Source organism: Aphis gossypii, chromosome 1 (genome assembly GCF_020184175.1).
Source record: "Aphis gossypii isolate Hap1 chromosome 1, ASM2018417v2, whole genome shotgun sequence".
In the NCBI taxonomy this organism is placed as follows: domain Eukaryota; kingdom Metazoa; phylum Arthropoda; class Insecta; order Hemiptera; family Aphididae; genus Aphis; species Aphis gossypii.
This window is the reverse complement of record NC_065530.1, coordinates 11172064-11187134: the sequence shown is the minus strand read 5'-3', so window position 1 is coordinate 11187134 and position 15071 is coordinate 11172064. Positions and strand designations below refer to the sequence as shown.

Here is a 15071-nt window from a genome sequence, read left to right as displayed (position 1 = left end):
TACGCATTGTTTAATTTTTAAAAGTAGATAAACACTGCAGTTACACATAATCGATATTATATTATATTGTTAATGTGCGATATATAACGTGTCGTTTCGGTAAATGTGCTTCCATACCGGTGATATTCGACGTTCAGGTGTAACAAGTAACTCCTCTTCTGAAGTATGTCGTTTACGTCTTTCCAGGCTAATCCCAGCGAATCGGCCATGGCGGCATACACTTCGGGCTGCGTGTTCTGTGTAGCTATTAAATGATCGGCTTTCTTCAATAACTCGTTGACGGGACTTTGCTTTTCCTGTATATAATAGAGGCACAATATCATATTTTAATAATCATTATAACTATACTGAAAAACACGTTTATTTCTAACATAAGGTACATAATCTTCGTTCACAGAATGTGCACAAATGTCTAATATATGCAATATGCAAACATAATAAAATACACGCATATACAGGCACACACGAGTATATATGCATATTGTATATATTTTATATTATTAAATACGTATATTATTGTATATATAGGTGTACTCGCGTTATCGAGTCAAGGCCGATGCCATTGCCGGTTACTACCATAAATGGTATGTATGCACATTATATATTATATATTATTTATATTATTTTAATGAAGTGTGACGATATTAATTATTCAATATTCGTGCGCTAGTTGCGATGTGACAATATTATAATGTATATTTAGGTTGTGCGAGGTATCTAAATATTGTAATTTTAGTATAGCGACTAATTTGGGTACGCGTTTGGTTCCGTCATACAGAATGGAACGGTGTGGTGTTGTATTGAGATTTAATTTAAATAAACCGATAATCATTTACTCAATGAACATTTTAGGGCGTATATAAAATAGAATCCACGTGAGAAATCATGACCCAGTTGTCGGTCGAAGTGTCCAAACAAAAACGTACATTATATAGACGTGGTGAATTATTTGTACACGACTATATATTGGGTGGAGAGTCCTTGGGTTTCGATCGACGGTCATAGACTTTTATAATGTGAAGTATTCAAAAAACAAAATAATTACTGCGACATCTCGGTAATGAGATGTAGGCATTAAAGTTGTGGGATATTAAAGTTTTCGCCAAAAGTACCTAATAATAAACGCTCGTTTCATCATGAAACAAAAGTCGTCAATAGTCATGCTACCCACGCGCAAGCCAAATACAAGAGGGACACGTGTAACGCAATGTTATAATAAATAATGGACTGCAGTGTATTATATATATAGTAACGTAATCTCCGGTTAATTGAAGAGACCGTCTTCGGGGCGATCTCATTAATGAACGTGAAAATCGCATTAAATTCAATAGCATCAGATCTATGAAAGTGTTGGCATCAAGGTGATTGGCGAACGAAAAACGAAGGCACTCGTACTGGTAATAACGTAATAATATTCATTATATTATGCATGTGTATATATTATAATACATTTATAAATAATGTACACGTACAAACAGATAAAATGATTAACGCGGAGAGGTCTGGTTTCGAAACGAAATTGGCGCCGTTCGCCGTAATATATTATTATTATACGATACATATAGCAATACACACACGAGGCGTCCGGTGCATTTATCGTTCTAAAATTAAACGCGATACGTTCAAATCTCTGTCGGAGTGTAAACAATCGATTTGGAACGATTCAAACCTGTATTTTTTCCAATACTCTCTCGTGTTCGGCCTGCAAACTTGAAGCCTCTTCCAACGTCTCCCCGAGCAACGTAAGTTCCGGGCATAGTTCGAGAACTTTTAATTCCAGGACATCACGACACTGAAACAATAACAAAAAAAAAAAATGTTATTACTTCAACGTAGTTACTATTTATACACTTAATTGTAAGTTTGTAACTTAAATCGAGTGTACATCGACATTTATAATATTATAAAACAACTAGTATCAAGTATAAACGTAAAAAATAAAATGAATATGACGTATATATGCATATAATATTGGCAAAAGAATATTAAGGGTCTGGTTGTTTGATAATCGAGAAAGTTTTGTAACTGTTTTATCTCAATCTCGTATTAAATTTGAATTTTATTCGATTGTACTTATAAGTTAGTATAGTATGCGTTTACTATATGTATTACCAATTTATTTGAATATAAGTACAATGACAAATAGGTCTTGAGCACTGCAAAAATTGCAACGCTATCATCAATCATAGTTATAAATTATAATTTCGTAATTATCATAAAAAACCAGTATTAAAAATTATATTTTCTTTACACATATGTGTTTGAATTATCAATTATTTCTTTAACAGTTTGATAAAGCGTAGGTAGTGGTTATAAATGAGTTGAATTTAATAAAAAGACAATAAAATTGCCTTTTTAAACAGATTATCGTGCAGTTTACAAAACACACACTACATAATAAGTCGTGAGTACATATTTTGTGAAAATTTAAATAAATTATAAAACAGTTTTCAAATGAATGTCAGATGTTTCAATAAATATACGACTTTTTTAATATACTAGTGCACTATCATTATAATGCTTGTATTTAAAAATATTTATACACTTCCTTGCAGAGCCTTGGCGGCAATCTAATGTTTATATTTCCATTCATAAATTTGAAATCGTAAATCGTATTACAGTTTTAAACATTGCGATAAACGTTTGAAACTCATAAACTATAAAGGTGAAATATTAATCTATCAATTGACTTCTTAAATCGTTTCTTTTTGGGTATCTTTTATTCTTTTGTTCGCATTCATATTATATAGTAGAATAAATCAGAAAATAGAATGCCATTAGTGTAATAATAATTCCCGGGGTGTACCAGGTGCGAAATGTTTTGAAAATATAACATTATATATAATATATATATATATTTGATTTTCAAAGATTCAAAATATTCTTAAGAAGTAGTCACGTATTCGTGAGTGGAGGTAAACCGCATTTTGAACCCAAAAATGTATCAAATAATTTTACAATAAGTTTTATAATAATAATTTTTTTTTTTTGAGAGAGAGAGGGGGATTTACAAAGGTGACAGCCAAGGCTTGGCACATTAATAAGAACGATTGCTCGGCATAATATACTGTTATGTATTATAGTATTTTTCTTGGCTGGTTAGGACCACCATATAAGATGTGGAATTAAAGTTATGTTAAAAGATCTGTGTCGCAGATATTCAGTTGATTTGCAAAGAGTAATAACTTTGAAGTGGAAAATAGCTTATGAAACTAAAATAATTATCGTAAAATCACTCTATACGACATGCAATAAACTTGTGAACTACGAGTATATCGATTATTGGCAATAATAATGTTACATACATAAAATATCAGAAGGAAATAATTATTTATAATAAATTACATAATTTATACACCGGAACGAATGCATACAATCGTATTGAACATAACAGTAATAGCATAAAAATTTAAATTATTTTTAAATACATTTCTTTTAAACAAATCGATGAATGCGGATAAGCCGCGCGTAAATACAATTTATTTCGTGTTCTGCAAACCGTTCGATCTCGTGTCGAAGTGCTCGTTGCGCACTATTCGCTCCGTACAATAATAAATAATAATAAAACATATAACACATATGGCGTATCCGTTTAGAAACACGTTTTTGGCTTAATAATTTTAGTTTAAGTACGGAAACGACACATAAACACATGTACTTTTTACAAGTGTACGATTATTTTATGTTATAATATTGTGCGTCATAGAACAAGTACGAACCTGGTCCTAGGTATGTATATTACAACCGATGGGTAAAGGAGCGAAATGTATACGCAATACCTATATACTAATTGGGCTTCCGGCGAATACTCCCGCCGAATAGACCATAATTATTATGCGATTACAAGATATTGTATTATTATAGTAATCCGTGCGCGTTCCTATACCATTATTATAATTGGTGTGCGTTTAAGGAAATTTTATCATGTTTTACAGCCTAACGCGCGGTGACCGATTCAAAATTATTTTGCAACCGAATTTTTTTTTTTTTTTACAATGCTGCTGTAAGCCTACATCCTCGGCTAGTTGTCCGTCCGTCCTTATATTATACACGTATGCAACAGGTGTTCGGATAGATCAAACGATTTGCGCTGCAAACAATTGACCGGCGTTATTATTGTTGTTTTTGTTGTTGTTATTATTATTGCGATATAGTGATGAGACTATATATGTGTGCGTGTTTGTGATGAATCGTCCTGAGGCGCATACATTCAGTATAGTGAGGGTGGGTGACTGGAATTTTTTAACTATTAATACAATATACGAATACACAGTGTATACATAATAATAGATTATATCGTGTAAAAAACAAGAGTACTCACTACTCATATATAATACTAATAACTAATAAGTTGTACTCGTGTTAGGTACACTCGATTAAGTGGTTATATTCAATAATTTAACAATTATTATAGTGTTATAAAACCTGAAATACTGCGCTATCAAGCTTTGATCGAAATCTAAAAAATAAACGTGGTTTTCCGTTTTGTATAATAACAAACGTAAGTTCGAAGCTAAAAAAAATAACGGCTGTTTTATAATATACGTTTCTCGCATAGGAATCTATGTACACGCGGACGATGGCTCTCGGCCACGTGTTCCGCGTACAAATGACCGAGAAACGCGCCGCATATTGGCACGCGAATAATCGAAACGTACACACACTTACGCATTTATGTAAAGGTAATGTTTCCATACGCATACACTCTATACTGGTCAGCGCACTGGTAACAATAGGTAAGTATGCGTTGTTGTCGTCGGCCCGGCAAAACTTTACGGAGACCGCACACCCCGAAAACCCGCAAGAAATCGACCCAATACGGACAAAACGAAATAAAAATAAAAATAATATTCCAGTTGAATGTAATTTTTTTTAGTACATTTTTAAGAGTTATGTTACTCTCTCATCTCTCTCTCTCTCTATCTTTATATATATATAACCATATAACCAAGGTCGTAACTAGGGAGGTCCAAGGATCCGATCCCCTCAGAAATTTTTAAAAGTAGAAATATTTTTTTATTATTATAATATAATTAACAATTATGTAAATTTAATACTATAATGACGACTTATGTTTTCAATAACAATAATAATATACAATTTTATATTTTTAACGTAAAAACGACAAGTGTTTAGTATCTATATATTTAAAAAAATGTTGGACCCCCTCCCGAAATTTTTTTCAGTTACGACCTTGTATATAACTATAGGATTAGGTTTATGTATGTAGCCTGTTATGGGTAAATATCGTTAGGTGCATTTCATATTCATACCGTTTCCAGATCGCCAATACCATATCGTACTGATATACATATTATATTTGTACGACGTACGTCCTATTTTAACGACTATACAACTTACAGAACTTGCTTTCAGGTCCTAGTAGAAAGATAATAAATTACGTTATTTTGCATATGATATGTATATTTTGTGTATGCATATAATTATTGAACTTGTTGGTAGTGATTATATAGACTATATAGAGAATACAAAAAATATAAACGATAAAAAAAAATATATATATATTAATTCACTCAACAGTCTTTTTTTCATTATTGGCAGTTTCTTCTCGTCAATTGAAAAAACATTTAGCGGAAAACATTATCTGCAGACATAATATTGCTGCAATCACTTATTAGTAAAGTTATTACCGTAACATAATATAGACGTAAGTAAATATTGTATTAGTAGCGGGCGATTGTCGAGCGGGCGCGCGTGACAAAATTCGAAAATTTTTCTATTTGTTTTTATTGTCGACACGTCATAATAATACGTCCAAGGTAGTAGGATATCGATGTTTTTATTTTTTATCACTCCGTTATTCTTTATCGTAGACACTATTGTATACAGTATATCAATAGGTTAATCGATAAATCGCGACTTACATACAATACTCGTTGAAACACGCAACTGTATATATAACGATTATAATAATATAGCGCCACACAGAATTATGTAATCTCATCATAATGATACACATATTATATATATACTGTGTAAACACACGCGTACAGTATAGGTACTAGTTATGTGTACACAATAATTAGTAATAACTCAAAATACTATCAGTTGATAATAATTAATCGACACATATTTTTTACTAAACTCCACTGCGGTCGTCCGCCGCGGTAATTGTATCATAATAATAATAGATAATATATAACAACAACAATGACGACGACGACGATGATAATATTATAATATGACGTATTATGTACGCATTACACTAGTTGTGGTTATACTAAGCATAATAATATACGATATACCTAATAACACGATATGTATACCGCGCACAACCGCGACGATTAAAAAAAAAAAAAAAAAATCTGCCATGTCGAACACACACGACGATGTAATTATTATTATTATATTATTATAAAATAACGATGATTATAATGTATTGTTGTGTTCGATCGATTACACGTGCAAATTATTATGGTGTAGGTATATGCGATATTGGCACATGCAATCGTTTCTGACACGCCGAGAGCCGTCGTCGGTCGGTGGTCCGGAGGAGTCCCGTTAAATAAAAAAAAACTCGGCCGTCGATGGTGGCGGTGCGGCGGCGGAGAGTCTTGCCCAAACACGGACGACGCGAGTAAACTCGCGCAGACAGCGGCGATCGTCACTATGCGCAGCAATACTGCAGCATCGTTAATTTGTTCTACTTAATGCAGACTCGGACGTTTTTGTCAATTCGTTTTTCTCGTCGCTCCGATCCGCGGATCGTACGGATTTCCGACCACTACCGTGGTTTATGGACACACATACCACGACGAAAGGTGAGTATATAATATAATATGCGTTTGTGTGCACATAGTATAGGTACCGCGGTGGTACAGCTGCGAAGGCGTACAATATATATTACGTGTTCAATATTTGTCTGTTGCGGATAATATATACTAACGCGTCTCCTTCGGCGTTTTTCGTGTCCGTCTGCACCACGCTCGACGTAAATGTATAATATATACATATACATAACGGCAATCACGAGAACATTGTTCGGACGAGTTTCGTGCGATGACGGCAAAGCGTTTTTGTTGTTTATTTTTTTTTTTTACATAGATTCATTATCAGTGCACGCAGTTATGTCGTATATAATCTCATATCCCCCGAAGGGATTTTAACGCTCGACGTCTGTGATTTGACCGCGCGAGGCTGCGCTAGGACGTTTTAAATTCGCATAACACACGCTTATAATACGTCTACTACTTCACGAACACTTAAATATTCTATATAGTGTATATTATTAAACGTTATTGTAAGTCGGTAAAAAATTGTTAAAAACAAAAATTCAATTTTATTTTAATAATAGTAAAAAAAAAAAAAAAAAACGTGTTTATGACGAAAAGAAAGCGAGAGATGCTTTGTACAAATAATATGAATGGTGTCGCATTAGATATGCCCGAACGTTATTATCCAACTCGTATAATACGTATTATGGGTACACGCGTGTTTTAAATTATACATAGATACCAATAAATTAAATAAGAAACCGTGTCCGATTACTTCTGAATGGCTCACGATTTACCACTATATTTATTTGTTGTTTAACTTTGAATTTATAGGGAACATAATTATGTAATACAATATGATAATATAATTAAACAGAATATTTCATTTTGAAAACAATGTATAGTACATATAAATAATATGAACTCAGAACTATGTACAATATATAAACACATATTGTGTACTTGGGTACATTCCTTTGCTGGGACAATGATAAATCAAGGCTGTTATATATTATGTATGTTTTAGATTTGTACATCATTACATATTATTATGAGGTTAAATATTGGATTCTTATAAATATACATATTGTATGTTTATATAAGATTGTATTTCCTACACAGAATACAATCTAGTGACAAAGAAATTTGATTTGATCGTTTTTTTTTTTTTTGAAATTACGTGGTGAAAAAACTCGGAAGTCGATCTGTTGATCTGTTGTGTATAGTCGGTGTACAGTGTTTTTCTTAACTAAGCATTGTATTATATGTGTTGAATTTAAATTCAACGATAAAGCATTAAATTCGATAAAAACAAAAAATAACAATATTCTTAGTTAACATTACCTATATGTCCTATACAATCAGGATATTTTATTATACATTATGTACCTACGTATATTTATATTTATAAAAAATATATTTTATATTTTATAAAATTATAGTACTTAGTATACTAGGTTTTATTGACTTTACAAGTGTATTTCGTTCTATAGTTAATATAGGTACCCTTTACAGAAATGCTGAATAGAGTAAATAGGATATAGCTTGGAGTTAATCTAAATATTTTGGAAAAATTTTTGTATACCTATAGTAAATAATAATGTGTGTTATGAATTTATGATGAAAAGTTTCAAGTTCCTACGAATAATAATTTTTATACTTCAATATAATATTTAAAATCATTGAAATATCCAGTTTCGTAAAAATTCGAACTAAATATCTATAAAAAAAATTGAGTAAATGTGATTTTGATATTTTTAGATTTTTAAAGTACACCTTATATTATAATATGCTCAAGCTTTTTTGAAGTGAAATCAAATTTGTATCAATAAATATACTTAGAAAAAAGTTAAATTTTTCAACACTTTAAAAATATCCTTAAAGAGTCAATATATTTTTAAAAATACACTAATCTAGAAAAATAATATTTTGTAACATTTTCAATCTTTTTGAATTACAAAAAAATAACAAAATTGCTTTTGTATGAATTGATGCTATGCAAGTATATAAAATAGTTTTACCAATTTTTTTTTTTATTATTATTATTTCCCAGTAAATACTTAATTTTGACACTCCAAAATACTGATCAGAATTAATTTTCTACTAGAAATAACACTCAAAGTTATAATTAAGAATCGAAATACTTTTTCAACTATAAAAAAAGTTGGCACTATAATAATGTATTTTAATATGTTGTTTAATATTTAGTGCTAGTACATTTATCGCTCCACGCAAAATCTAAAATTGTCACACGTTCTGCATTGCTGCATACATTAATTATAAGTTTATGATTTATCAAAGTTAATAATAATTATAATATAATGTTTAGTGCTCAATAATTAATAATACGTTCACATAGAAAAATGCCGTTTATCGTTGTAGGCCTATAAATAATATGTCCCTATATTATTCGTATTAAGTACTCGAAGCGCGATTCGACCACAGTAGACTATTGCATGTTACTAATAAAATATTCAGAACTGTAAATTCAATTGCATACTTATAAATTATAATATAATATTATGCACACTCCAATACATATATTACTTTATTATAATATTATGTATGTGCTCTTATTATTTAATTTACGCTGGTATATATATGCCGTAATCTAGAAACATATTATGATGATCTCGATTACAACAACCGACAGCGTGAGGTCATTATTATTATTATTATTGTTAGTTATTTTTTTATTATTATAATACGAAGACTACAATGACTCGAAACGTGGACCTAAATAGTATTGCAGTAAATAATGAATATATATTTTTAATTTCCACTTAAGGATATATTATATCGGAAGCCTGCAATATCACATCACGCTAGTTGAATAAAAACGCGCATTTTTCAGGTAATAGGTATGTATTATACGAACTCTTGAAGAAATATTAAAAACTAAACAATTGACCATATGTCATAATGACGTCTGCGTGTGATTCTTATTCCTATAATATGTGTAATATATTTTATAGCTTATACATCTACGCGTTTCGCATAAATATATCATTTTTTGTCACCCAGTTTTCACTTTCTAAAATTACCTTATTATTATACCATACTATATTACTATTATACACTATTTTATAAAGGTAAAAACTAAAAAATCACAAGATCGATAATTAATATTTAAACTATTACTAAAAAAATATGTTTTGCATTTTTCTTTAAAACGCATAGTAGCTGCAGGTAGTGTAAAAAAGTGATAAAAAAGTAATTAGTAATTTACTATTGTATTTTAAGATAAAAATCATAAAATATACTTGACAATTTGACATGTTATAATTTTTCAGATTTCAGAAAAGGTCTTAAATTTAAAATATATAATAAACATAATATTTCATATATCATTATATATTTTAATCTTTTAAATCAATAGCCGTCTAAAATGGTAAATATGTACGATTATACACAAATATAAGAATACAAAATATATCTTCTGTTCTGTATAATGGCATAAATACATGACTATTATAGAGCCTGTGTAGAAACATATTGTGAATTTTTTTTAATCGAATAATATTACATTAACATAACCATACGTGTCAGCTACTCATCAGTTGCCGCCTGCACATATTATGATACGTACATTTCTAATACTTATCTCATATTTTCACTTTGAATATTATTAATTGTTCCGACTTTATTGAAATATATAATATGAATTGTGGTTATTTTGTGTATCAAAATGCAACGGACTCATTAATCGAGTTCACATACACATGTATATATAGGATATAGCAGTCAGCGGTCTATTTTGGCATCCTACGACAATCGGTACTCCTACATTTTTTTTTTTAATTTTATATATCCTGTTTCCAATGAAAGAATAATTTATTAGTTCTTATTCACTTGTAAATATAACAAAATTAATGAGTAATTGCACTATTTTATAATAACATAATGAGCTCGTTGAACACTATATAATTTATTCATAAATATTCATGAAATCTGTATCTTAATATAATTTATTAATAATTTGTAAATAAACTATATTATTATCATATAATTTAAAGTTATATAAAAAAAAGGTTGTCTATTAATCTTAATTTAAAATATAAAATATCTTTGAATCAAATAGTTATTTGGATTTAAAACGATTAGAAAAAAAATCAAATGCAATACTTAAAATCATAACATTAGGTTTACTAAATGAATAATTTAAGTAGTACAAATAACACAGGTCCTATATACGTGCATTTTAACACTCGGGGACATGATTATTTTTTATTTGATTCTTGTTTATTGATTATTTAAATTTTATTATAATTTAAATTTTTCAATGACCAAAAATATATAACACTACCTTTATAATATTTTCGACCGTTTAGTGTTATATTAAAACAATTTTAAGTTGCTATATAAACATTTTATTATGAAATGGATCTGAAACTTAGTGTTGCCGTCTTTTATGAAAATTAGTGATAGGCACCACTGATATCTATAATTTAACTATCTATTAGAGTATAAAAACTGTTCATTTAATATCTATTTGAATATATTTCTAAGTAAACGTCGTAAAGCCACACGCATAATGTAATTTAAAATAGAATGGTTTCGTGAACAAAAATTTAATAGGTAGGTATGTTATTATAATAGTATCGATTTGTTGAGACATTTACCATAAATTATAAATACTTTGTTGATAATAAAATATATGTCAAAATAAAAAAACAATTTTTGAGGAGTACATTTTTTACGAGAAATGTATAAAACCACTGTGTTTGCACAATATACGGTGCACATATACATAAACCTATCCCATACCTGTTATACCTAACGTCAATATTCGCACGTATATACCTATATGACAGCGACGAAAAGAAGTCTTAAGGTATATGGAAGTCTCGAGTCTTACCATATACCTCTATTCCCTTTCCCTGGGTACATCACGCGAAGAGCTCATATTAGATCTATACGTATATCGTTGGTAGTGTAACGAAGCATCCGGTGTAGATGTTTGGTGAGTTAATAATTATTATTACTATTCGTCCGATGAAAATGGTATACATATCGACCGTTGCAGATAATATTACGTGACTTCGGGTCACGGTTCTCGATTTGGTCATCCCGCGAGTAAGTTGTACCTGCAGTTACGCACGCGCTTTTCTTCTCGACCTTCGTAAATAATACCTCATCGAAATATAACAATTATTGTTAGCCACCAGTCACCACTCTATAGTATATATTATATATATACAAGAAGAATATTTTCACACGTATTTCTGAAAGTGATCAGTAGATTTATACTGTTTTAACATCCAAATATAAGAGATCATAATCACGAAGTCGACGCGCAGTTATTATATTGGAATTTTAAAAGCTGCTGTGGGACCATTAGGCCCGTCTATAATATAATATATACGTATTTTATTTTAAATCTACATGATATACGATAGTAACATGCAAAGATAATCTCATATTATATTATATTATAATATTAGACAACGATTACATTTTTATAACTATATAATCACCTACAATAGCGACTAGTCAAAACGATAATATAAATACAATTTATGTAATTTGATAAATTTTTATTGATGTATACTGAAAAAAAATTAAAATTCATAAAAATAGTAAGCAAATTTCGATTTTATAAATAACACGCTAGCCGCAAGTTGACTAATCCTGTTCCCTGATACATAAATTTACTATTTATACGGCTGTAGTGAATACGGCATTATTTGTCTCTTATGGCTGCTTAATATTTTTTATCCGTGATAATAAAAGATTTTAATACATCATGTGATTCGTAAACATTTTTTTTTTTTTTGGTTTCTGTAGAAACCATGTTAATTTCGAAAAACTGTCCAATTTTGTTCACTTAAGTTACGTTATTTTAATAGCTCTGTACAACAATTTTATTAAATTTAATTTCTATAGTACACCTTTTATTTGTGATGTATTACAAATGGTGCAAAATTATAAAATAAAAATGTAAAAACCTAATCTTTTATATCTAATAGTACATGTTATGAATTTTAAGCAATAACAATAACCATTTAATAAGTTATGAGCACACTATGAATGTATATTAAGTACTACTTATACATAAAATGTACCTATAAACATTACAAAATTAAAACACGTGACAACCCAACGATAATATGCTGAGTCTAGATATTATAATATATGGTGTGTTCTGCATGATCATATGTAACAGCATGTGTACGATACTTTTCGATTGCGATAAGATATCGCATTTCGATTTTTACTACTATAAAAATCTAAATGGATAATCAGTAGACACCTAATACAAGTGTTTAAAATTGTAATCATTTGCCCACGTGATTTTAGATTTTATTTTTTATTACTTTAAATACATATATATGTATTGACATTTTACGTAGGTTAATATAATATTGTATTTTTAAACGAACACATGCTGTCAATTTTTAAAATATTTAATCGGCTAAATCCATTGGTGCGGATTAATACTTAGAATGTGGTGTGTAAAAATAAACTTAAAAAATATTATTAACTTTTATGTCAACCAAAACTCTTGTATTTCCTAAATGGAAAACAATAAATTGTCAAGGCACATGATTTCATTCTTTAAATATAATGTGAGCTAAAATTCGTTCTTATACAACATTATTTGGAAATGATCAACGCATGTTACAAATCGTGTAATATATTTTACAAATGACAGATAATAATCTTTTAGGTATACGATACACATACATTCCATATACTATGCATAGGTATCTATTGAAGTATTAGAAACATTTCTTTATTTTTCAAGACTCGATATATTATTATTATACCATTTTAAATTATGATCCGATGTCAAAATAGAAAAAATTTTGTACATAGCATGTTATCGTTAATGTAGGTATCAATATTTCTTTGGTCATATCGCATTTTTTTTCTTGCGTTTCACAAGGCTTTCTACTTGACGATCAACTCTATGCATCATACAGTGCAATAAACATAATATTTGATATTACTATTAAAATGTATATAAATTATATTGTTCACTTGAATGTTCGAATGTGATACAAGCTAGCGATGATCATTATTTTAAATTAGGCACATCAATATCGCACATGTGTTTTGTTTCTAAATAGATATGTCTCATTACACTTTGACAGTGATGAATATAAAACCAATTGCCAACAAATTGATACTTGAAATCCAATACACTATCCGGACATACAATATAAATTAAAATAATATAATATATAAATGAGATGTTATGTATAGGTATCTGGTATACCCTTTGAATTTTGATACACTTGGACGATTGGCCAATTTTCTCGCCGAGATGTTGTACGCAGACGATTGTTTTGTACAGATACCGTTTCAACCGGTTTTTAAACACTCGACGTACACATTAGAGACGTCCAGTTAAAATATCTTTTCATCGATTTCCATACGGACGATTTTTTTATTTTTACATTTTTTACATCCAATACAGCCAATATTATAGTGTACCTGCAGTACTGGGATATTACCATCATGTGGTTGTACATTTTGTATACTTATTTTAGACCTTATAGTGTCCTTTTGATGGTACAGACTGTAATCTGACAACAGCGCATAGAAGCTATAATTTTTACAATACAACTGAGAAGAAACAAAACTTCGTGTTCTACATTTCATTGGTACAGACTGTTGTCATAATAACTCATTGATCGTGTAAATAAATGGTTTATAATATAAGCTTCAAACGAGTCGAATGTAATCCCTTTATGGATATTGTTACCTACATTCGTATGCATATATATTAAAGTATATAGTATAAAACATATATACCATAAAAATCTAAAGTTTCGTTTATATTATAGACTGCACAAAGAAAAGTGACAGCATACAATAAAAAAAAAAATAGAACAAGAGTTGTACGACAAATGTATAACACATTTTATTTAAATATTATATGTCTAGGAAAAAATATAAAATAAGTAAGTATATATTTTTCAGCATATTTACGATGATATTTATATAAAAATATAAATATAATTGTATATTAATTCAATCCCATCATAAATTAAAAACCTACAACCGGTAAATTTAAACAAAAATGCTTTAGGATATAATTAAAGGACAGTATCGTGGGCAAATACGATATATTATTAAAAAAAAAAAAAAACTACCGTAAACACTATAATGTAGATAGTTTCTAATGACGACTACCTGTAATATTTATTCAATATTAAGCTATTCTCAAATAATTATTAAATAAATATTCACAATAAATGACTTATACGTAAGCATATTTGAAGTTGTTATCGTGCATATATAATTACGTATATATAATAATTTAAATACTATTTTATGCATAAATCAAACAATATTCAAATGATTATAAAAGTAATAACAATGAGAAAA

The 15071-nt window shown here is 29.3% G+C and overlaps 1 protein-coding gene across 5 annotated transcripts in view; it reads right to left on the bottom strand.

Moving 5' to 3' along the window:
- LOC114128165 (muscle M-line assembly protein unc-89) overlaps positions 1–15071 on the bottom strand; it is a 54866-nt gene that overhangs the window by 23120 nt on the left and 16675 nt on the right. For all 5 annotated transcript variants that reach the window (XR_007605761.1, XM_050206244.1, XM_050206227.1 and 2 more), the window contains 2 exons: positions 1670–1792; positions 118–296 (listed from right to left, as the gene is read on the bottom strand). Coding sequence is in view for 4 of the 5 variants with exons in the window: in XM_050206244.1 (XP_050062201.1) it covers positions 118–296; positions 1670–1792 (302 nt within the window). In the remaining variant the exon portion in view is untranslated. The remainder of the gene's footprint in view (positions 1–117; positions 297–1669; positions 1793–15071) is intronic.